At 42.3% G+C, this 23,128-nt stretch overlaps 1 protein-coding gene across 10 annotated transcripts in view; it reads right to left on the bottom strand.

Moving 5' to 3' along the window:
- LOC144698817 (nuclear factor 1 B-type-like) overlaps positions 1-23,128 on the bottom strand; it is a 375,700-nt gene that overhangs the window by 91,168 nt on the left and 261,404 nt on the right. For all 10 annotated transcript variants that reach the window (XM_078570524.1, XM_078570525.1, XM_078570519.1 and 7 more), the window contains exons 5-6: positions 14,270-14,384; positions 12,758-12,873 (exon numbers count right to left, since the gene is read on the bottom strand). In XM_078570524.1, the coding sequence (XP_078426650.1) occupies positions 12,758-12,873; positions 14,270-14,384 (231 nt within the window). The remainder of the gene's footprint in view (positions 1-12,757; positions 12,874-14,269; positions 14,385-23,128) is intronic.

Raw genomic sequence — 23,128 nt, 5'->3', positions numbered from 1 at the left:
ATCGGGATGCTGAAAATGAGGTTCCGGTGCCTGGACCGATCTGGTGGAGCCCTGCAATATAGTCCACAGCGGGTGCCACGCATCATCATTGCCTGCTGTGCCCTTTACAACCTGGCACTGCAATGGGGAGAGGAGCTGGCTGAGGAGGAGATGCAGGAGTTAAAGGTCTCCTCCGACACGGGTCAGGGTGTGGAGGTCCTTGAAGGCAATTATGATGGCGATGAGGCCGTCACACTGGCCAGACGAGGTAGGTGCACTCGGGAGGCCCTCGTAGCTGCTAGATTTGTGGAGGATGATGACGACATGCAGTGAGGACACTCCATAGATCTTCACTTTGAGAATGTCTGACTCTTGTCTGGCGGAGGGCAGCTCACTTGCACACTGTGATCAGGGTCATATCATGAAGACGTGGCCATGAAACTTTAAAGCACCTGATACTTTGTCTGCCTTCAGCACCTGACCGCTTCAGGAGCACAACATCATTGGTCGCAGATGCTGAAGAGATGGGGGACAGCCCCACCTTAAAGGCGCTGAGAGCACACAGAGAGAACGAGAGAACTCTGTGATGCCTGCTCACAACATTCCAGCAGCAATGACCAGCACTGCCGAGGTGCAGGCATCACTGATATGTCCAGGGAGTGAGAGGCCAGACCATTACATTGGTCTGAAGGCTGCACAGAGCACAGGGAAGAGGCCCTGGACTGAGATACCTGTCTTTATCTTGTGCAGAAAGGTTCCACATCTGAGTGACATGAACACTGTTCATCAGAACAAGGAGCCATAGGCAGGGAGACATTGTTGAGAGTTTATTTACAATAGTGAACATCATGTACAAGTGGTGAACACTCATGTCCAGGCTGTGCAATTACATCTTCTTAACCTTCCTAACCCTGCTGCTATGTCTTGGTGCTCCCCAGACATCCACAGCGCAGGTGGAGGCAGCCTGCTGACTGCTACATCGCATTTGTGATGACCTTGGCGGGTGTCCTCTGGAGGGCCAAGACCTGGAGGGCCCCCGCCTGCTTTTGGGGTCCTGCTGTGTAGCAGTGGCACCCTCCTCGGCCTGTGGAGCTGGAGCTGCTGAGGTCACAGGAAGAGAGGATTAGGATGAGCTGGACACTCCTGGCGTCACCTGGATGGATGGCCCCGGTGGGGTTACACCTGCTGATCCTCCTCTGTATGGGTGCCTGAGGGCCCCTGGCTGACTCCTTGAGAGAAGGGGTAGCTGGAGTGAGATTGAGCTGCCCAGGATCCCTCTCACGTACACACTGTTGGAGGCCAACTATGGCATCAACGATGGAGTTGAGGCCACACAGCAGTGCAGGAGCAACATCCTGGACCAAGGTCTCCATGGCTGTCACCATCCTACCAGTGTTGACCTCGGTGCATTGGTATGCTGGCATTATAACCGCAGCCTGAAGGTAGACAGACTCCTCCATCGCGCCTTACAATCTGAGAAGTGCAGTGGACATCTCTTCCTCATGTTCCTGAGCTTGCCTTTGCAGCTCCAGCAACTGTGGCATGACCGAGTCCAGAGGTTTGTCATCTGACTCGGACTCAGTGAATTTCTGGCCTCCAGCAGTCCTCCGAGTGGCGGGGACCTGGGAAGTCCCTGTCTCCGCCTGCTGTGGATCAGAATATGCGATGTGCTCACCAGATTGTGATCCCGCAGCTATTCTAAAGCTACGTTCCCCTGAGGTGTATGTCCCTGTGCTGGTGGGGGGTGTGGGTGAGCCCTGTGACGGATCTTCAGGGAGGGTTTCAGCGGATTTCTCTTCTGACCTTCCCTCGGAGCTTGATTGGAGGCCCTGGGTCATGGACTCTCTTGGTTGTTTCCCAGATATGCTCTCCCAGGAGAGATAATTAGTGCATGGCAGTGGCCTGTGAAACAGGACACATCATGGTTGTCGGATAGATGTTGCACTGCTGGATCCTCACTTGTTGGAGTACCACCGACCTCACCGTCAGCACAGGAACGGTCCAGATCCTCGCTGGCTAGCTGGATGGCTCTGTTTTCAAAGTCGATGAGGATCTTGATTTCAGGCATTCCTCCACTGATCTGTGACCTCTCCCTCTTGTTGTGTGCCAGCTTGTCCTGCATGAATAAAGATGGAGAGAGTTTAAGCAGGATGCCTGCCAGGCCAGATGGTAAGTATGCCTGGCATGTGTGGGTGGCGAGTGGTCCCATGGACGGGATAAGGGCAATGAAGGTGTGTGTGAGAGAGAATGGTGACATCACTTGAACTGGCAGTGAGTGAGGGCTCTGTAGATGTGTGATGGGTTTGTGAGTGTGTGAGTTGAGAGTGGTGAGAAGAGTGACTTACCCTGGCGGAACGGAGGAGATCATTCATCCTCTTTCAACACTGGGTGGCTGTCCTCTTTAACAGGCTGTTGGCGCTGATCACCATTGCCATCACCTCCTAAACTGGATTAGTGATGCCGCTGCTCATCCTGCGGCCAGAGCCGAAGTAGAGAACATCATGGCGGGCCTGCACTGCATGCAAAAAGCGCTTAAGGCCTGCATCATTGAACCTGGGGGTGGCAGTTTTCATGCCTATCGGGGCCATGTCTTTTGTGCAGCTGTCATGGGCTGGAAGCACTGAGAGGTGTGCACATGGCTGCACTTTAAATGTGGCACTTGGCATGATGAAGCAGAGAGGTGATGGCATAGTGGGTGAATGAGAGCCCACCCGCCATTGAAAAGGTGTGTTTCCTGGGAATGCATAATTATTTGTGGCGGGTTTGGGATGATACATGTGAGAAGCCACCATTGCGGCCGGCAAGTAAAACATCTGGGACGATTCCCCCCATAGTCTCATTATGGTACAGGAGAACATTCAGCCCACTGAGTCCAAGCCAGCTCTCTGTAAAGCAATCCAGTCAGCTCCATTTCCCCATTCTATCCCTGTGCAATGCAGGTTTAGTTCCCTCAAGTTCCCGTCCAATTTCCTTTTGAAATCATTGATCATCTCCACTTCCACCACTCTCGGAGGCTGGAAGTTCCAGGTCATTACCACTCGTTCCGTAGAAAAGGTTCTTCCTCACATTCCCCCTGTATCTCTTGCACAAAACCTTTGACCATTTCCCTTATCCCTTGTATCATCAGCTGATGGGAGCAGCTTTTCTTTGTATCCCTTATCTAAACCTGTCATAATCTTGTACACCTCTATCAAATCTCCCCTCAACCTTCTTTGCTTTAAGAACAACCCCAGCTTCTCCAACCTAACTTGGTCACTAAATTCCCTCATCCCTGGAACTGTTCTGGTAAATCTCCTCTGCACCCTCTCAATAACCTTCACATCCTTCCTAAGTGTGGTGACCATAACTGGACACAATTCTCTTGTGACTTAACCAATGCTTAATTGAGGTGCAGCAGAACTTCCCTGCTTTTGTACACAATATAAAGCCTACTATCCCATGTGCTTGGCTAATGACTCTCTCAATATGTCCTGCCAGCTTCAAAGATTTATCCACATCAACCCACAGGTCCACTCTGTCCGTGAATACATTGCTTCTCTTCCCTTAACTATTTATAAAGCTCATCTATTTAAAAGATTATGTCTCAGGCACTTCTTTTCAAGGCAGAAAAGTTCAAAATTGACTTGGATGTGGAGTTAAAGTCTGAAAAATATGAATGCTGATGCAAACCCACCTCCAACCAGGTCACTTCTGGTTTTAACTAAGCTTGGGAGTTCGATGTCAGAACCTGATCTAAGGAAACCAGATGGAACCTTAAATATGATAATGAAGCATTGTCATTCCACTTTTGAACTTTAACATCTGTTGGCCTGGTTTCCTGACATCAGGAAACATGGCAATTCCTCAAGATGAGGGCTTGGTTAACCCAGGAGGTGTGTAGCTTCACACATACCACCTGAATCCAGGTCACAGCATGTGATGCCTCCGCAACCAGGATCCCCTGCTCCTGCATCAGACCGGATTCCCACACCACCTCCAGGCCCTGATCCCCACACCAACACCAGGCATCCAATTTTCTCTCACCACCCCCCACCACCTCCAGAAGACTCTGATCCCTGCCCAACTCCCCCACTCCAGATGTCTGACATCCCATCCCCACTTCTCCAGGCCCCCAAACTTACCGCTGGGGTCACCAGTCTACCTGACTCCATCCTCCCCCAATTGACACACCATCCCGCTCCTCAAATTGACCCTTCCCCCAATCAATTCCCTCCCGCCGGTCAGTTCTACTCTCCTCCTGTGCAAACTGCCTCCTCCCCTGTTCAACTCCCCCTTCTCCCCTGCCAACGACTGCCCTCCCCCACAATTCATTTCCACCTCCAATTGGCCCACCCAACAATCAACCCCAAAGGTCGATGCTCCACATAAGTACTTGTCACATGGTGGCATCAGCTTCTTGCATATTGGGCATTAACGTGCACGATATTGTGATTCACATCACACAGTGGCAGAGCATTAATCGAATGAAGGCTTTTCTTGTTCACAGAGTTGAGGGGGTTGGCATATGTGGCATTCATTGCCATATGCATTCCATCAATTACTGCTTGCACTTCTGGGATCGTTGGACCTCTGGGAATCCTATCAATTAATAGGGCTCACTCTCTGTTGATCTAGTTTCATTGAGAAGGAAATGAAGTGCACAGCACTTGCCCCTCCAATCAAACCCATAAATCCATGAAAAGAATGACACCACAATTATGAATTCTTTAGTATGATGGTGTCATGAGGTTTGATCATCAGATTGACAATGTGCTGTTGGCAGCCAGCAGCGGTTCATCCAATCACATGCTATAATATAATGTAAACTTTATTTTCAGTGGTACTACGGACCCAATATTTCATGGGCCTAGTGAGTGGCAGTCCGAGCCATGCAAAGCAAGCACCTTTTTCTCATTGGCTGCACTGTGACCAGTGATAGGCTGATACACCAAAAACAGGACAGCAATATCTGGAAGCCATTTGCCTGCCCTTGAGCACCATTCTCCTGGAGTCCACAGCTAATGCAAAATTGCCAAATGACACTGAGAGTTGGCATCATGACTGAAAACTGCCAGCGTTGCAAAAGCTAACTGAAAACTGAACAAAACCATCTTATGAAAATAACAGATAGCTTAAAATGGCTGTAATCTAATCTCAGTTTTCATACACTTCTAAACTGCTTGATTAGATTACTGACTTATAATTGCTCCCAGATATTTCTACTCTCCATTTAATATCTACTTCCTGTATACTTTTATTACTCTATTCTCCTAATATTTCTTTTAAGCTACAGGTTCCTTTAATCACTGTTATCCTTCTTACTAGTGCATTACTAACCTATTTACAACTGCATTTAATTTTTGTGTGTTCTGGCTGTGCTTATTACAGCTACCAATTTATCATAATGCTGAAGTACAGCTAAGTACTTTGGCAAAAGGAATGGTGCCTCACTGACAAATGTCTTTTGTGTAAGGTTTATAATGGCTAAGGCATATTAGTTTATCCACAAGTAATTATTATTCATCACCAGCATTCTGCTTTATATCAAAAAGTTTTAGTATGTAAAACTGGCTGCACAACACATAAGTGCTATTCTTTGGGTTGTCAGAGCTCCTTTGCACAAAAGTAGTTTTTATTAAAAAATTTGAAATAATATATTGTTCACCAAATTTTGGCATCAGTCATTGTTAACGTCATTTAAATAATTTGTAAAAATTGCAAACATTAATAAATTGCCTGAGGTAATATCATATTCCACTCTATCAGTTAACAAGTAGACTACAAATTTGTCAGTTAGATGAGGCAATGTAGTATTTAAAGGGGCATTTTCATCGAGATGGTTTGCTTACAGCCAGAAATTTAAACAGATTGCTTCTTGAGCATAACACAACCTGGAGCTTGACAGCAAGCCCACTGTGAGTGTGAGTATTTTTATGTTATGACACAGTGGGATCTTCAGGCAGAAACTTTAATTTAAGAATCAGGTTGCTAAGTACTTAAAAAAATAATGCTGTGAATAAGATCACTTTAGAATCACTGTTCCCTAATCTAGCTGGATGCCGCCATTGTTATCTGTAGCAGCCTATGCTGTAACAAACCTATCATGTATCTCCACACAAGATGTCACTGCTTCTTTAACATTTTTAGAAGTAGATTGTATCTTAACTAATTGCTCATAGATTGGTCTCTCCAAAATCAACAGAGACATTTCTAAAATATTACAACTGCATCCAAAAAACAGATCACATTTCTCTTCTAGTCAAAAGAATGGGATCGAAACCATTCTGAGCATAACAGACAAGCTTCAGGGGGGAAAAAAATCACAAGTGAAACTGGTGTACTTTGTACCAAGATTCAATTTGTCATTCTCCATAATAAATTATAATAACTCCTTAACCTTATGCCTTTTCCATCTTGGAGATTGCTTTAATTAGTTGTCTGCTTTTAGTGAAATAAACCCAGTCAGGTCAAAGAAATCAAAATCTAGTAAGGAGTCATCACTTAAGAGAAGAGACCTTCACACTGCACTCAATTTCACTTAACTCTCTCACCACTGAATGTCTGTGCTAAGTGTCAAAATATAACTAAGATTTATATTCTATAGAAGCTAAAAACATTGCTATTGATGATTTAAAATATAGGGCGGAATCATCCCAGATTTGCACTAATTGTGGTAGTGGGCGTGAAAAAAGACGTTTTACCCGCCACATTAATTAATGCAGCCACATGAAACACAACGACTCACTGGCCGATGGCCTCTGAATCACCCGCCACGCCATTAGCTCACCATTTCCTCACTCTGGGTGCCATATCTAAACTGCAGCTATGCACACAGTTCTCAATGCTTTCAGCCCAGAACTGCTCCAGTGAAGACATGGCCCTGAAAGCCAAGAAGAGTTCAGTGAACCATCTCTGGAATGCCTTTTGGAGGCTTGCCTTGATGTCCTCCACTCCTGCTCTAGCTGCAGGAGGTCCAGCAATCTCACCACTCCAGCTTGGGAGGCGGTGGCAGTGGTGGTCAGTGCCAATGCTGCATAGAAGAGGTTGGCCATCCAGTGCAGAAAGAGGGTGAATGATCTCATCCGTGCCGCCAGGGTAAGACAACCATCTCATCACTCTAAACTCATTCAATCACAAGGCCATCGCACATTCACTGGCATCTTGCACACTGCCAGCTCAAGGGGCATAACCACTCACTCTCCCACACACATCCTCACATCTCTATCTGGCCTCATTTCCTCTGGAGACTGCCTCCTCAGCCCTCACCATCTTGAGGCCACTTGCACAGATCAACATGTGCCCCGCACACACCCCGGGATACCCCCTTTCCCCAGTACAGCCTTCGCCCTGCAGCTTCTTGCCTTGCCTGAGGCCACTTCTCCCTCTTCCCCAAGCAAGCCCTCGCCCTGCAGCCATTGAAAAGCCATCCCACCTTGGGGCTGGTCTGGTAGATAGAGACCTGCCCATGAGCCCTCCTAAAAGTGATGTGGTGCTGTCTGCGAAGCCTGGCGCTGATGCTTGCAAGTACTGCCTGAAGCAAGGTAGGCAAACAAACCTTGAAGTCCCGAGCGAAGTGCGGCCTGCTAGATGCACATCGCTTATGTACAGTTGTGAAACACTTCAGCGAGATTGCCTGGATGATCCAGCGTGGGGGGGATGATTCCGGTGAGCCGAGCTTATAATGAGATGCTAAAGTATTGAAATTAGGTTCCCGACATGCGGCGGTGGCGGGAAACGTGGCCCGCCACTGACAGGTGGAATGGACAATCACAAACTGGTTTCATGACGGTGTAAACCGATTTTTAGCCTTCTCGCCATGTTATCTGCTCACACCCGCCATGACACCCACCACCAACGGAAGCGGAAAATTCCGGCCATGATTATCCAATTTGAATATATTTATAATAGGTCACTCAGTAATTATGATAGGCCACTGCAGAAATACAGAACTTAAAGGGTCAATGGTATGAGATACCTGACATCTGCATTTCCATTGACCTTTATTATCCCTAAGAATTTCCACTATATTTAATTGGAAATGGCTTTCTGGGTTTCATTGGATTTACTAGAAAAATGTACTTTAATTTTGCTAGATTTAAACTTTCTCTAATTAAACTCCTACTAAATAGGTTCTGTACCTATTTTTTTCAGTTTGCAGTGTAGTTCAGGCAGGAACCCTATTATGAGTAAATGCATTGTACTTAGAAGAACGCTTGAATTAGTCTTCAAGTAAAAAACAGCCTGGAAGAACTCAATCCTTTAAATCACATTAATAAAATGCAAGCCACAAAAAAACAAAGGAAAAACCCCATCAAATGCCTTTGTTTCTGCACCTGGGTGTCATCTTTAAGCTCTGAATGTAATGTCAATTAAATTACTAACCACCTGTTAAATAGATATATAATCTTATTTGCCCAGACAAGCAAGAACATTCACCTGAACACCTGCAAACACTTTGCAGCCAAATGTGACAAAATGTTAATATGCATTTAAAATAGCATTGAAGAAAATAAAAAAAGGATTCCAAAAAAAGTAGCACAAAAGCATGCATTATGTATTTTGAGTCTGTAACAGGCTCTGTAAAATATATCGGGCTGGATTTTGTGGTCAGCAGCCAAACAATGGCACTCACCGCTGACCATGAAGAAAGCTGGCCATAAAGACCTAGTGATCTCTCTGCCACGGATTTCCCCTTTCCTGTTGTCAGTTTGTATCTGACATGAAGTCAAGCGGATCTCCTTGTGTCTAGCAACAGAACTGTCATCAAGCTGCTAATCATATCTAAGTATTTTCACAGACAGCAAATCAGAAAGTAAAAATCAGAGAATCCCTTCACCTTTAATTTTTACATTTTACAGGTAGCCAAATAAATGGTTAGGGCATTTACATATGGAATTAATGTGGAAGCTAAAATATTTTAAACAAAATTAAAATATATGTTAATAATATATGGAAATTCTTATTATAACTGAAAAATTTGACATTCAACAATTATAAAATTACTTTTTTCAAGGCCAGTGAGGCTGTTTAGCAAAATTCTGAATTTAGTATACTGTTAAAACCCAGCCACGTCTCATTAAACAAGGTGTACCTTTTTCAAGGGTTTTTTTTAACAGAGGGGCTAAGGGCCGGATTTCCGTGGAGTCGGACTGACTCTGGAAACTTTTAAAATGGCGGGTTGGACCCGGATATAAAAGTACTGGCCCCATTTCCAACAGATCCCATTTTGCCTGCAGGGGGAGGGTGCTTTTAAAACAACTGGGACCAAGGGCAGAATTTTTCCCTCGTTAGGCGGGCGTGCGCTCGGCCCAAACGGAAGTAAAATAGTGCGCGATGACGTCGGGCGAGCATCCCGGCCTCATCACGCACTCTCACGATATTTCACCTGGCGGACGTGCGCAAGACGCAGCAGCACACCTGCCAACAATTAAGAGGCCTATTAAGGCCCTTAATTAATTAATTATCAAAATTTTTGCTGCCTGTCCAACCATTTGGTTGGCAGGCGGGTGAATAGATCAGGCGGCCTTTGCATTTTTAACGAAATCTCATCCACAAGTGAGATGAGGTTCCGGATAGTAAATAAAAAACCCATAAAAATTTTTGAAACTCATTTTTAACATGTCCCTGCTCATGTGACAAGAGTCACATGAAGGGACATATTTTCCTTATTTTTGAAATCTTTCTTTTTCATTTTAAAAACCTTCAGCTCCCTGAGGCAGCTCTGTACCTTCGGGGAGCTTTCACTGAGCACACCCCCCGCGCATGCGCACACTTCAGCGCTCGTGCTCCTCCCGCCCCCACCTTGGCAGTGCAGAGGCACTGAGTGCACCTTTCACACTGGCTGGCCGTTAATTGGTCAGCCAATGTGAAATCGCGGTCAGGGCCCAATTGCGGGCGGCGGTCAGTTTCATGGCCATTCCCGGGCCTGCTGGCCCGATGAGATAAAAATTCTGCCCCTAGCTTTCAGCATTTAACTGCACAAGTACAGACTCCAGAAGTTGCTGACATTTTCAGTGGCAAATGCTGGAAATTTAGCTATGATTAATATTGCAAAATCTGGGCCGTACACACTGCAAATACAACAATGGCAAATTACACAACTTTATATTGGTTTACTGGAAATGCCATCAAATGTGTTTGTATTGTAGGACAGTGTAGGAAGGGAATCGCCAAAGTGAGCAAAAAGAATCCCATTAATCAATTGTTTGTATGAACCAGTTTCTCAAGCATGCATAGGCAGTGGATTGGACTGAACTAACTTTGTTCTTGTACCCAGTATGTGCTTCATATTGTAGTACAAATATGAACAACATCTTACAAACATATTAAAATTGTTGTCTAGTATTCAATGCTGAAAGGACTTGTATCAAATTTTAGCAAAGCCTGGTCACATAGTTTCAGAAGTAATCTATGGCCCTTGCCACGGCACTGAAACAACCCTTAACTAAGTCACAAATCTATCTGGCTGTGACTCTGGTAAACTAACCCACCTTATTTTTTTTTGACCTGCCAATGCAACGCTTAACACAATAATGGAAGCAAACAGTTACAGCAAACAGCAATACAATTGACTACACCATGCCCCTCCAACACTATGGACTCCATTGTCCAGCTGGGTGGAATTTGCCTGGTTCCATTACTAACACAACACTCCAGGTGGCCAGGTGTTAACTTGTGTTTGATAATGCTTCTGTGAAGTACTTTGTGACATTTTATTTTGCTAAAGGTGCTATACAATTGTACTTTGTAATGCAAAGGTTTATTGCACTGAAATACATGTCATGACACTGAGTATTTCAGAATTATTGTAATCCTTTTTATAATATCACAATGAAATTCCATTTCATCAGAAGGAAATATTTTTTATAATTACACTCAAAAGGCTTTGGTCCTCCTGATATTTAGTTGGAGGAAGTCCCTGCTCCTCCAGTACCAGATTTCGGACAAGCCGTCTGACAATTTAGAGACAGCAGAGAGGTCAAGAGAGTGCTGCTGAGGTAGAGCTGGGTGTCATCAGTGTATATGTGAACATCTGTTTTTATATGATGTCATTGAGAGGCAGAACATATGACAGCAGAGTAGCATTGGAGGAGGATGGTGTGGTCAATCGTGTCAAAGGCTGCAGACTAGGACAGTAAGGATGAAGAAGGATAATTTTTCACAGTCACATGGGATATTACTTCTGACTTTGATAAGAGCCATTTTGGTACTGTGCAAGACCCCTCTGCTATCTCTAAATTGTCAGGCCGGTTGTCTGAAATCCAGTACCAGATGAGCAGACTCCATCTAAATATCGGGAAGGCTGAAGCCATTGTCTTTGACTCTCTTTTTGAGTGTGATTATGAAAAATATTCATTTAAAATTCAAAACTGGGCTTCCAGGAAAGACGGGCATGGGTTTGGGAAGTAACAAACACATTCAACAATTTTGGAGAGAAAAGGGCAATTGGAGATGGGGCGGTAGTTTGATAGAGCCGTTGGGTCAAGGGTTTATACTTTGAAGAGAGGATGATGAGAGCCGATTCGAAATTGGGGGGTGGTGTGGGTGGAATAGTACTTCAAGATAGATAACTGTTAATAATATCAGCTAACATGGAGCCAGGAAGTGAAGTTTGATGGTCAGTAGTTTAGTGGAAATAGAGTCATGGGAGCAAGTGAGACTTATGGACAAGATGAACAGGGCATGAATAAAAATAAGAGAAGCTAGAGAAAGTACAATTGCAGGGCTATTTAGAGGTGTCCTTTGAGCAGATTTGGCCTGATGGAGAAGGGACAGAAGTAGTTGAGGCAGCTGATTGGATGGTTTCAATCTTAATGACAAAGAAACCTTGCACTTCTTGTTGGAGGTGAGGGTGGAAGAGACAGGGAGATGGAAAGCATATAATGGTTCCACTTTTACAAAGGAGAGAAAGATATATTTTGAAGGCAAAGGTACCACATACTGTCAGGTTTTCTGACACTATGATTTCTGTTATACAGTGCCTATTCCATTTTAGTGGCCGCACATGCAGGAAATCACACCATCAATTCCATAAAATACATTAATAATCTAATTTCAACCTGTTCACAGTCTATAATACATCTTCCATTAGGTTTGTATTACTTACATCTTTCATTTGCCATAGGAACTTCATAAAATACATTGGATGAATTTTCAAAGATTGAGGTCAGGATTAGAGGTAGGTGGCCCTGCAATTTAGTGCTGCCGGCTGCTGTGTCGGCATGGGATTTCCAGTTGGCACGCGGGTAGCCCACATCAGCCTGAAACATGTGCAGGCCAATGTGGCAGCTCAGTCTGGATAAGTAGGGGCTGTGCTTGAACCTGCAAGGGAAACCACCCCATCCTTCATGGCCACAGGCCACAGCTGTGGTCGTTGGCAATGCCACAGAGGGGCTGTGCCTCCGGATCATGGCCAAGCAACTGTGGTCATTTTAGATATAAAAAAACTTACCTGGCCTTTTCCCTCTCTCCATCTTGAGATCGGTCAGTGGGCTGTGAGTGCTGGAGAGCCTCCCACTGGCCCTCCAAGATTGGGAGCCTGTCCACCGTCCTCAATTGTTCAGCAAGCCCACACCGTGGCCTTTAAATGGCCATTCCTTTAAAAATAGCAGTGGGGGTTGTGTCTGGAACACGCTGAGCCGGGTCGAGACCCAGAACTGGTCGCCACATCGGGTTCCTGACCTCAGAATGAAAATTCAAGCTGTTATGTTTAATCTCATTCTATGTCATGTATTTGTGGAAATATCTTAGTGATTAGCATTACATCTTAAACTTCATCAAGCTCACTCCAAGAACGAACCTTGATCTCTTTCATGCCATGTCCGGCTGACACTGGTTGGTGAGCTGGGAGAAGGATAGAATTCTGTTGGACTGGTGTCTATGCTGTCATCAATAGGGATCGTCTTAGGTCGTTTGCTAGCAAATAAATACATAATTCAGATTAAGGTTTGAAGCTAAACTAATCAGTCTGAGAATTATTTAGTGCATTTTCCAAAATTTATGCTTGATCAAAGCCAGATTTTCATCAAAATGATTGCTACTGCACAGTGCCCTAAAGGGAAAGAATTCTACTGAGTTGTCATAACATTATAAAGGAAGACATCTGTAAATTTACTGGTGTGTCTCGGTCATTGTTTGCTCTGATGTTTTATGTTCTTGAACAGCTGGTTCAAGGCAGTCTGAAAAAAGATATTTTGTAGGACTCCCCCAGTTGTGACCCCCATGAAGTTTCACTCTTGTGACAATCAACTGTTCCCATTCACAATGTCACTGCAGCAGAACTTCATGATGTCACAGCAGGAGGAGTTTCTCATAAAATGCCTGTGCTATTCACAATTTTACAGTATAAAACATTGTAACATGAGGTAACATAGAGATGTTACTGAGTGTGCAGACATCACTCCATTATTGTGACAATGTAATTCCCATGTACAGCTTTTGTAATTTGTAAGCTTTGTAATTTACAAAACAAAAAACTCAGCAATAGATGCTCACAGTATCCAGAGGACTCTCTATAGTTACACAGAAGTGCACAACATAACAAGAAAAAATTGAGTTTTCCGATTGGTAAATGGGATTTATACAGTTTAAATAATCAAAGTCACTTCCCTCCCAGCTTAAGCTCACAGCTGATTTGTATGTTCAATGGGATTTAACTACATTCCAGTATATCAAATGTTTCACAATATCAAATATTACATTTGAGAACAATTACATTCAAAGAACAGATTTAGCTGTGGTTAAAAAGTTACATTGTGAAATGTTTTATTTCCAGGTGAAATCGAAAAAAGTGATCCATCTTATAACTTAGTTTGCAATGTCTACATTATTGCGTCTTGAAGTATGAGTCCTCAATGGTGCAATCTGAATGTTACAACATAGATTAAGCTTAAACATCACTTTGATTTCACAATACTGTATAACCTAGTAGCATATTTGAAACTCTGCTCTTGTATCAAGACTTGTGTACAATATTGTACACTCCACATTTGTTGTGTCTTGACGCCATTCTGCTGGCATCAGGTACAGACTGCTCAGGGACTGTATCTCTCTAGTGCAAAACCCAAATTTTTGGGTCCTCACTGAGCTTTAAACTGCAAATTAGCAGTGATGAAGAAATATGTCCTATCAGGTAGAATATAGCTACGTTTTAACCAGCAGTATTACACAAATAGGAAGAGTACTGTATGACCAAAATATTCCACCTTGCATTATGCTTTAATGAGCTATAGTTAGATGACAGGAGAGAGATCAACATATAAAATATTAGCTTTATCTCAAAGCACTACTTCATTAAAATGAAAGCAATTACCTGCCCGGTGGAGAGGATAATGACCTCTGGAGCCCAGAGTTTATGTCATGGTAGAATGGTTGGCTTTGAATCTCTGCAAGGTTGTAACTAATTCCACTTCCTTGGGTTATAGCCACTGAAAGTGAAAAACAATTGTGAATTTTCACAACAATCAAAGTTTTACACACATTATAATTTTGTGTTACTTGTTAAGACCATAAAAATGTCTGGAACACAATTGTATGTTGAAGGAAAGCTATTAAAACACAATTATTGGATGATAATCACTTCCCTTAAACAATGCATTTAATCATTAAAACTATATAAAATAATTTATAAACATTTCTGGAAAATCTGTTCATAGGAACACAGGAGCAGGAGTAGGCCATTCAGCCCATTGAGCCTGCTCCACCATTCAATACAATCATGGCTGATCATCAATTTCAATGCCTTTTTCCCACACTATCCCCATATCCCTTAATGTCATTGATATTGAGAAATCTGCAAATTTCTGCTTTAAACATACTCAATGACTGAGCTTCCACAGCCCTCTGGGGCAGAGAATTCCAAAGATTCACAACCCTCTGAGTAAAAATGTTTCTCCTCATCTTGGTCCTAATTGGTTTTCCCCTTATTTTGAAATTGTGTCCCCTGATTCTAGACTTCCCAACCAGGGGAGACATCATTCTGCTGATATCAGGTACAGGCTGCTCAGGGACTGCATCTCTCTAGTGCAAAAACCCAAGTTGTTGGATCCTCACTGAGTTTTAAACTGCAAATTAGCAGTGATGAAGGGATATCTCCTATCAAGTAGGATATAGCTACATTTTAACCAGCAGTACCACACAGATTGGAAGAGTACTGTATGACCAAAGTATTTCAGCTTACATTACGCTTTAATGAATTATCCCTTTTAGTATTTTCTAGGTTTCTAGTATTTTCTAGATCACCTCTCATTCTTTGAAACTCTAGAGAATACAGGCCCAATTTCCCCAATCTCTCTTCACAGGACAGTCCCACCATCCTGGGAACAAGTCTGGTGAACCTTGATTGCACTCCCTCTATGGCAGTAATATTCTTCCTAAGGTACGGGGACCAAAATTGCACACCGTACTCCAGGTGTGGTCTAACCAAGGTTCTATACAGTTGAAGCAAGACTTTGCTACTCCTGTACTCAAACCCTCATGCGATAAAGGCTAACATACCATTGGCCTTCCTTGTTGCATCTTCATGTTAGCTTTCAATGACTTATTGACAAGGACACCCAGGTCCCTTTGTACATCTACACTTTCTAACCTCTCACCATTCAAGAAATACTCTACACATCTGTTCCTCCTACCAAAGTGGATAATCTCACAATTTTCCACATTATATTCCATCTGCCATGTTCTTGCCCACTCACTAAGTCTATCCAAATCCCTCTGAAGCCACTTTATTTGCATCTTCCTCACAACACACATTTCCACCTAACTTTGTTGATCCGTGAACTTGCAAGTATTACATTTGGTCCCCACATTATCCTATCCCATGTGCTTTAATTTTGCTAACCAACCTCCTGTGGGGGACTTTATCAAAAGCCTTCCTAAAATCCAAGTATACTTAGTCCACTGACTCCCCTTTATCAATTCTGTTAGTAATATCCTCAAAAAACTCCAACAGGTTTGCTAAGCATGATTTCCCATTTATAGTCCATGTCAACTATGCCCACTCTGATCATTATTATCCAAGTATCCATTTATCACATCTTTTAGAATAGATTCTAGATTCTTGGATGTGTATATTAAAAGCAGCCTATGATCTGAAACTGGGTGACGCTCAGTGGTAAGCCCATTTCAAAATGTCACCAGTTTCTTCATTAGTGTTAACTATTTTGAACCAAATAACACAATTGAAAATTGAACCCCAACATGTGCACACTTGCCAACAGAAGTCACCAGACAATAATGAGGAGCAGGGTCTCTGGCTGTTGATTCCTCACTCTCATCCAGGATATCTGACCATTTAGTTTTCAGAAATCTGTCCTATTAGCTTGATGGGTGGAGCTTTTTCCAAGAATCCTTCAATTGTTCTGGTCAGGAAGTTACTTGTGACAAATCAATGAACTTCAGAAGATTATTCTGCAACTAAGGTACCAAATTTCTCCATGCTTAAATCATTCTACCACTCAATTAATGAACATTTCTATAATTCTGTCTTTTATAGAACTTACTTCCTTACAGAAGTTTCTGTAAGTGTGTTACATGACCAATAGGATTTGCAATAGCAACATTTGTAAAGTCTTGTATCCTGGATTAAGCATTTTAACTACAATTGTCTTCAATTGGTGGTATATTAAACTCAAAGCTACAAACATATATCTCTTGGGAAATGAAATGGAATTCTTGAAGGTTAAAACAATTCTTTAAGTAGTAAATGTACATATCATAAGAATATGAAAGATGTTATGATTTTTTTCCCTTTTTCACTGCCAGTGATCCTGGGTTTTGGATGTGATGGGGTAGTTTAATGAAATTCAAAGGAGATTGACTGAGAACCAGATTAGGAATTTGATCATTCCAGAAACGTATAATAATTGTTCACACAAAATCGCTGTTAATGGTAATTTTATTCAATCTAACACTAGAAGGGATTTAAGACACCTGCACTTCATAAATGAGCACAAATTGGACTTTAAAATTAACATTATACATTCCAGGAAACAATAAATCTGTACATGAAACGTCTGTACCCTAACTGATTCAAATACTAGGGTAATATGATGTTTGGTGTAAAATTGAAAAGGAAAGCAGTCAACTTAATTGGGGGGGAAAAAAACTAATTTCAGAGATATAAAAAGGGGGTGGGCCAGTTAAATTGGGAACAAATTGGCAGATAAGGTGGCAGAAAAACAACAGTAAACTTCCAAATAGGAGGTGTTTAAAATATGAACGAGACATATTCCCACAAGTAAAGAGGATGCAGCAAAAGCTGGGGCAGAATTTTCACCTTGGCAGGCGCACGCCCGACCCCCCCGAGAGTGAAATGACGCGTGATGACGTCGGGAACGTGCAGGAATCGGCTGCATGCCCGCCGACAAGTAGAAGGCTTATTAAGGCCATTAAAGTATAAATTAACTTAATTTTTTTGCTACCGGGATGAGGTTTTCAACAGCAAATAACAGTGAAAAACAAAATAAAACATTTTACATCTCATTCATAACATGTCCCTTCTCATGTGACAGAGTCACATGAGGGGACATGTTTCTTAACATTTGAAAATTCTTTATTTTTGTTTTATAGAACTCTTCATCTCCCTGAGGCAGCTCTGTGCCTCAGGGAGCTTCTCCAGCGCGTGCCCGTGCACTTGCGCGAAGTTTCCTGCTCGCCCTCCTCCCCACCCCGCACAGGCAGTGCTGAGCACTGCAGCACACGTTTCACACTGGGTAGACCTTAACTGGGTCCACCAGCGTGAAATTACGGTCCGGCCCCAATCGCGGTCGGCTTCCCGACCGCCCCCACCCTCCCCCACCAAGCCCGCCTGACAAGGGCAAAATTCTGCCCCTGAAGTTTCTTGGATGAGCAGAGGATGGGAAATTAAAATCAGTCTTAAAAAAAGACGTTTGACAAATGTACAACTAATTGTGCAAAAAAAAAAATCATGTGGAATAGATAAAGAAGGAAAGCAGAATTGATTTGAAAGGCTGAAAATGGGTCAAAATCCAGGAACTCCTTTTCAAACAGCACTGTGAATGTACCTACGCCACATGGACGGCAGTGGTTCAAGAAGGTGGTTCACCATCACCTTCTCAGGAGCAATTAGGGATGGCCAATAAATGCTGTTCTTGCAAGTGACACTCAAATCCCATGAACAAATAAAAAATAGACTGACAGTCATATTAAATAAAACAGTAACGTGTTCAAAGTACATTAAAAAAACAAATAATAATTAAAGATAAGGTAAAAGATTGAAGATAAAAAGAAATTGTGTGGAGTCAGAATCATAGGATCAACATGATGGAAAAACAGGTCATTCAGACTGTCAGTGCATGCCAGCTCTCTGTGGAGCAATCGCATCAGTCCCATTCCCCTACTCTATCCTCAGAGTCTTGCAAGTTTATTTTGCTCAAGTGCCCATTAATTCCTTTTTGAAATTATTGATTGTCTCCATTTCCACCACCCTTGTATGCTGTGAATTTCAAGTCATTACTACTTTCTACATAAAAATGTTCTTCTTCTCATTCCCTCTTGTATCTCTTATCCAAAACCTTAAATCTGTGTCCCTTAGTCCTTGTACCATCAGCTAGTGGGAACAGCTTTTCTTTACCTACCTTATCCAAACTGTCTTAATCATGTATACCTCAATCTGATCTTCCCTCAATCTTCTTTGCTCCAAGGAAAATAACACCAGTTTCTCATGCATAACCTTGTACCTAAATTCACCCATCCCTGGAATCTTTCTAGTAAATCTCTTCTGCAGCCTGAAAGGACCTTTATATCCTTCCTAAAGCATAGTGACCAGAACTGGACACAATCACTTCATTGTGGCCTAATCAGAGCTTTGTGAAGGTTCTGCATAACTTTGATGCTTTTTTACGCAACATCTCTATTTATGAATCCCAGGATCCCATATACTTAGTTAAATACACTCTCAATATATACTGCCACCATCTGTGCACATGGACTTCTGGGTCCCTTTGTCCCTCCACATTATTTAGAACTGTGCCATTAAACATACATTGCCTCACGCTTTCCCTTCTGCAAAAATACATCCCCTCACACATTTCTGTAATAAATTTCATCTAATGGGATGAAGGAACAGTGAACATATCAGATGAGAACTTTGCCTAGTTTTCAGGTAAAGAGGGGAGGGAAAAGAAACAATAAGAGATGATGATATTAAATGGGATCAACATAGGCAAAGAACCAGTATTTAAGATAAAAGCAAAATACTGCAGATGCTGGAAATCTGAAATAAAAACATGACAGTATTTAAGAATTTGTTTGAAGTAGAAAAGGCAGTATCGAAGCAAATGTTATTTTGATCTTTTATTATAGCCTCTAGAAGCATATGCAATACCAATGTTAGGCTTACTGACTTCTAGTTACCTAGTTGATCGATTTCTCCATTTCTCCAAGGCCTCTGATGACATACTTGAATTCTGAAGGAAACAGCAGATATTCTGACCACAACGTTTTGAACATGTTTGAATTTGGAATTGTAACAGAGGACTGCAGGGTTACCTAGATAACAAAGCACTGTTCTGAAATGGAGAAATCGATCAACTAGGTAACTAGAAGTCAGTAAGCCTAACATTGGTATTGCATATGCTTCTAGAGGCTATAATAAAAGATCAAAATAACATTTGCTTTGAAATTCTTTGGTTAATGGATGAAGGGAATGTGGCAGCGTGGGTAGGAAGTTGTTGAAAGATGGAAAACAGAGATGAATGTTTTTGTACTGAAGTGATCAGTATTGGAACTAATTTTCTTCATAATATATATAAATGATCTGGACTTAGGTATGGAGGCAAAATATTGTATCAAAAATTGCAGATGGCACATAAACAGAGACTGTAGTTAACTGTATGAAAAATCATGTGCAACTTCAACAGGATATAGGGAAGTTAGTAGATTAGGCAGCTAAATGTCAAAATGAAATTTAATGTAGAGCATGGCATGAAGTCAATGAGAAGTTATGAGAAGCCAGAGGAGTGTGAGGGGCCAGAACAGTATGAGCTTAACTTCAATGGGAATTCGGCCTTATAGGAGGTCAGCATTGATGTATAGTTGGGCAATTTATATAATTAACATTTGTGTACGGTGGGTTTGACTGTTACCAGAATTTGGTGCTAGTGGGAGTTCGGGCTGTCACTATATTTTTTTTAAGTTAGAGCTAGAAATGGCATTACAGGGAACCTTTGTGATCTGTGTGAAGTCGGATATGTGGACCATCACGGATCCTCAGTGTATCCAGGGGCAGTACACTTGGAATATGTGTTACAAAATTGAATCTCTGCAGAGGATCCTCATGTTGGAGCAGTAACACTCCACACCATCACAGTGGATGGGACGTTTCTGGATCATGCTCTCTAGAATATCCTCACTCAAGAGGCAACAATGGACATTTCTGGACAGCGATATTGTAGAAGAAATGAAAGGGCAACTATATGCAGGGGCAGCAAAGGACTCAAATGTATGGAACCTCTTGGAGTTACTAAGACTGAACCAATAGATGCTTAATGTGAGACACGTAAGAGGTGGATAGAAACTGTGCCTTAAAGGAGGGTTGCCCTTAGCAACATTACAGCACCATGGAGCAATGGAATACTCATGGAGTGAGAGGCAGTTAAACTGCGAAAAAACAGAATTTGTTATGGTGGAGGATTCTATAGGTTTGGGAATACACAAACCTTTTCCATAGTGACTGGGAGGTATGTTATCTCCATGGTGAAAGACACCACAGAAGCAGGTGGTAAAATATATGGAAAGGAAAGATCATGCAAAAACTCAAAAGTATATTTTAGCTTTTGTAAAGCTTAAGGATTAAAAAGGGAAATAACCTACATTTATAGAGCACTTTTGACAGCCTAAGGACATCCTAAAATATTTCACGGTCAATTAAGTATTTTGGAATTATAATCACTGTTGCAATGTGGAGAAATTATAATAGCAATGAGGCAGATGAGCAGATAAACTGCTTTAGCCATGCTGTTTGAGAGAGAGTTATGTTGGCCAAGATACTAGGAGAACTCTCCTGCTCTTCTTCAGGAGATGGCAGGTGTGGCATCTTTTACATCCACCTAAGAGATTAAAGGATGCCTCTATTTAATGTTCATTTTAAAGATGGTTAGGTTGCACACTAGATTGAATAACAGAACTTCAACAAAGTGACAATTCAGCAGAGCGAGGAAATTGCTGTATCTCTGTACTGAATGTGTGAATGAACACTTATTGTCCCACAAAACCCTGGTCCACTTGCTAATTATCCCCAAACACTTTGCTTCCCACTGTGCCTTCCAATGCAAGTACAGGAGATGCAGCACTTGCCCTTTCATCTCCCCATTCCCCATCATCCAGAGCCCCAAAGACACCTTCTAAGTAGGATGCAAAAGCAATTTAAGTGTAAAAGCAATTTACTTGTAGTTCTTTTAATTTAGTATATGTACTCAATACTCAAGATATGGTTTCCTCTACATTGAGGAGACCAAATGCAGAATGAGTGATTGCTTTCATTGCTTTCGTTCAATCTGGAAGCACGGCCACAAACTTCTGATTACTTGCCATTTTAATTCTCCATTTCACTCCCACTCTGAACTCTGCGTTCTGGTTTCTTACACTGTTCGAATGAAGCTCAACAGAAACTCATGGAACTCATTTTACGATTAGGCATTTTACAAAAACTTCCAGACCCAGCACTGAGTACAACAATTTCAGATCATAATTTTAATAACTGCTCCCATTTTTTTCCCAAACAACACATACTGTTAACGATTCTGCTGTTGCCGATTACAATTCCTCTAGTGCAATCTGTTGTCTTTTTACTTACAAAACAAAAACAGAATTACCTGGAAAAACTCAGCAGGTCTGGCAGCATCGGCGGAGAGGAAAAGAGTTGACGTTTCGAGTCCTCATGACCCTTCAGTGAGGACTCGAAACGTCAACTCTTTTCTTCTCCGCCAATGCTGCCAGACCTGCTGAGTTTTTCCAGGTAATTCTGTTTTTGTTTTGGATTTCCAGCATCCGCAGTAGTTTTTTGTCTTTTTACTTATCCCATTAACACCCTCTTTTGCCTTGGAACCATCATTCCTTTTGTTATTTAATCACTTCTTCCTCCAAGCCCATCCTAGATCTTCTCTTTTGTTCCTTCCTCCCCTGCATCCCTACCACCATCCCCCCACCCACCAACACCACTAACTTTCCCTGCCTCTGCACTCTGCTTAAAAACTGCTCTGCTTCTGACTTCTTCCAGTTTTGATGAAAGATGAATAATTTGAAACCTTAACTCTGTCTCTCTCTCAACAGACCTGCTGAGTATTTCCAGAATGTTCTTTTATTTCAGATTTCCAGCATCCACAGTATTTTGGTTTTGTTATTTTTATTGCCTGCCTTGATTTGATATCAGTACTTGTACAATATCATATACTTCCGCTTGTTTATTAGATTATTCACCTGCTTAATTTTAGCGTATGGGATCCTAAGTGGGTGCCTAGAGTATAAGAGCAAAGAGGTAATCTTCAATCTACACAAATTATTCGTTAAATTACATTTAGAATATTGTAATCAGTGGTGTGCATCCTTCTTTGGGATGTCAAGTCCCTGGAGAAAGCACAGCACAGATTCAGTAAGGTGATACAGGCATGAGAGGTTTCAGTTACAAAGAGCGAGAAGAAAAAAATGAAGCTCTTTTCATTGGAGCAGTAAAGATTAAGAGTAGTGTACAATGAAGTAAACCGGAAAAGCTATTTCCACCATCAGTAAGCTGGTAACTAGAGGATGTATTATTAAGTACATCAGCACAAAATGAATCGAGAAGTTAGGGAAAATACTCTTCCACAAAGCATTTGGGTCCCAACAGAGTCACTTGGCTCCTGACCTCATTCCAGCTTTGGTCCGAGCATGGATAAAAGAGATGAGTTCAAGTTGAGGGTTAAGAGTGACTGGCCTTGACATCAAGACAGCATTTGACTAAGTATGGCATCAAAGAGCCCTGGCTCCTTGAAAATTGAAGTCAATGTGAATCGGGGGGAAATTGATAGGAGTCACACCTTGCACAAAGGAAGGTGGTTGTGGTGATGAAGAAGGATGGAAGTGGTGGTGAGCTGCCTTCTTGAACCGCTGCAGTCCATGTGGTGTTGGTACACCCATAGTGCTGTTAGGAAGGGAGTTCCAGGATTTTGACCCA

Source organism: Cetorhinus maximus, chromosome 2, assembly GCF_964194155.1.
Source record: "Cetorhinus maximus chromosome 2, sCetMax3.hap1.1, whole genome shotgun sequence".
In the NCBI taxonomy this organism is placed as follows: domain Eukaryota; kingdom Metazoa; phylum Chordata; class Chondrichthyes; order Lamniformes; family Cetorhinidae; genus Cetorhinus; species Cetorhinus maximus.
The sequence above is the reverse complement of the archived record's forward strand: the minus strand, read 5'-3'. Positions and strand labels throughout refer to the sequence as shown.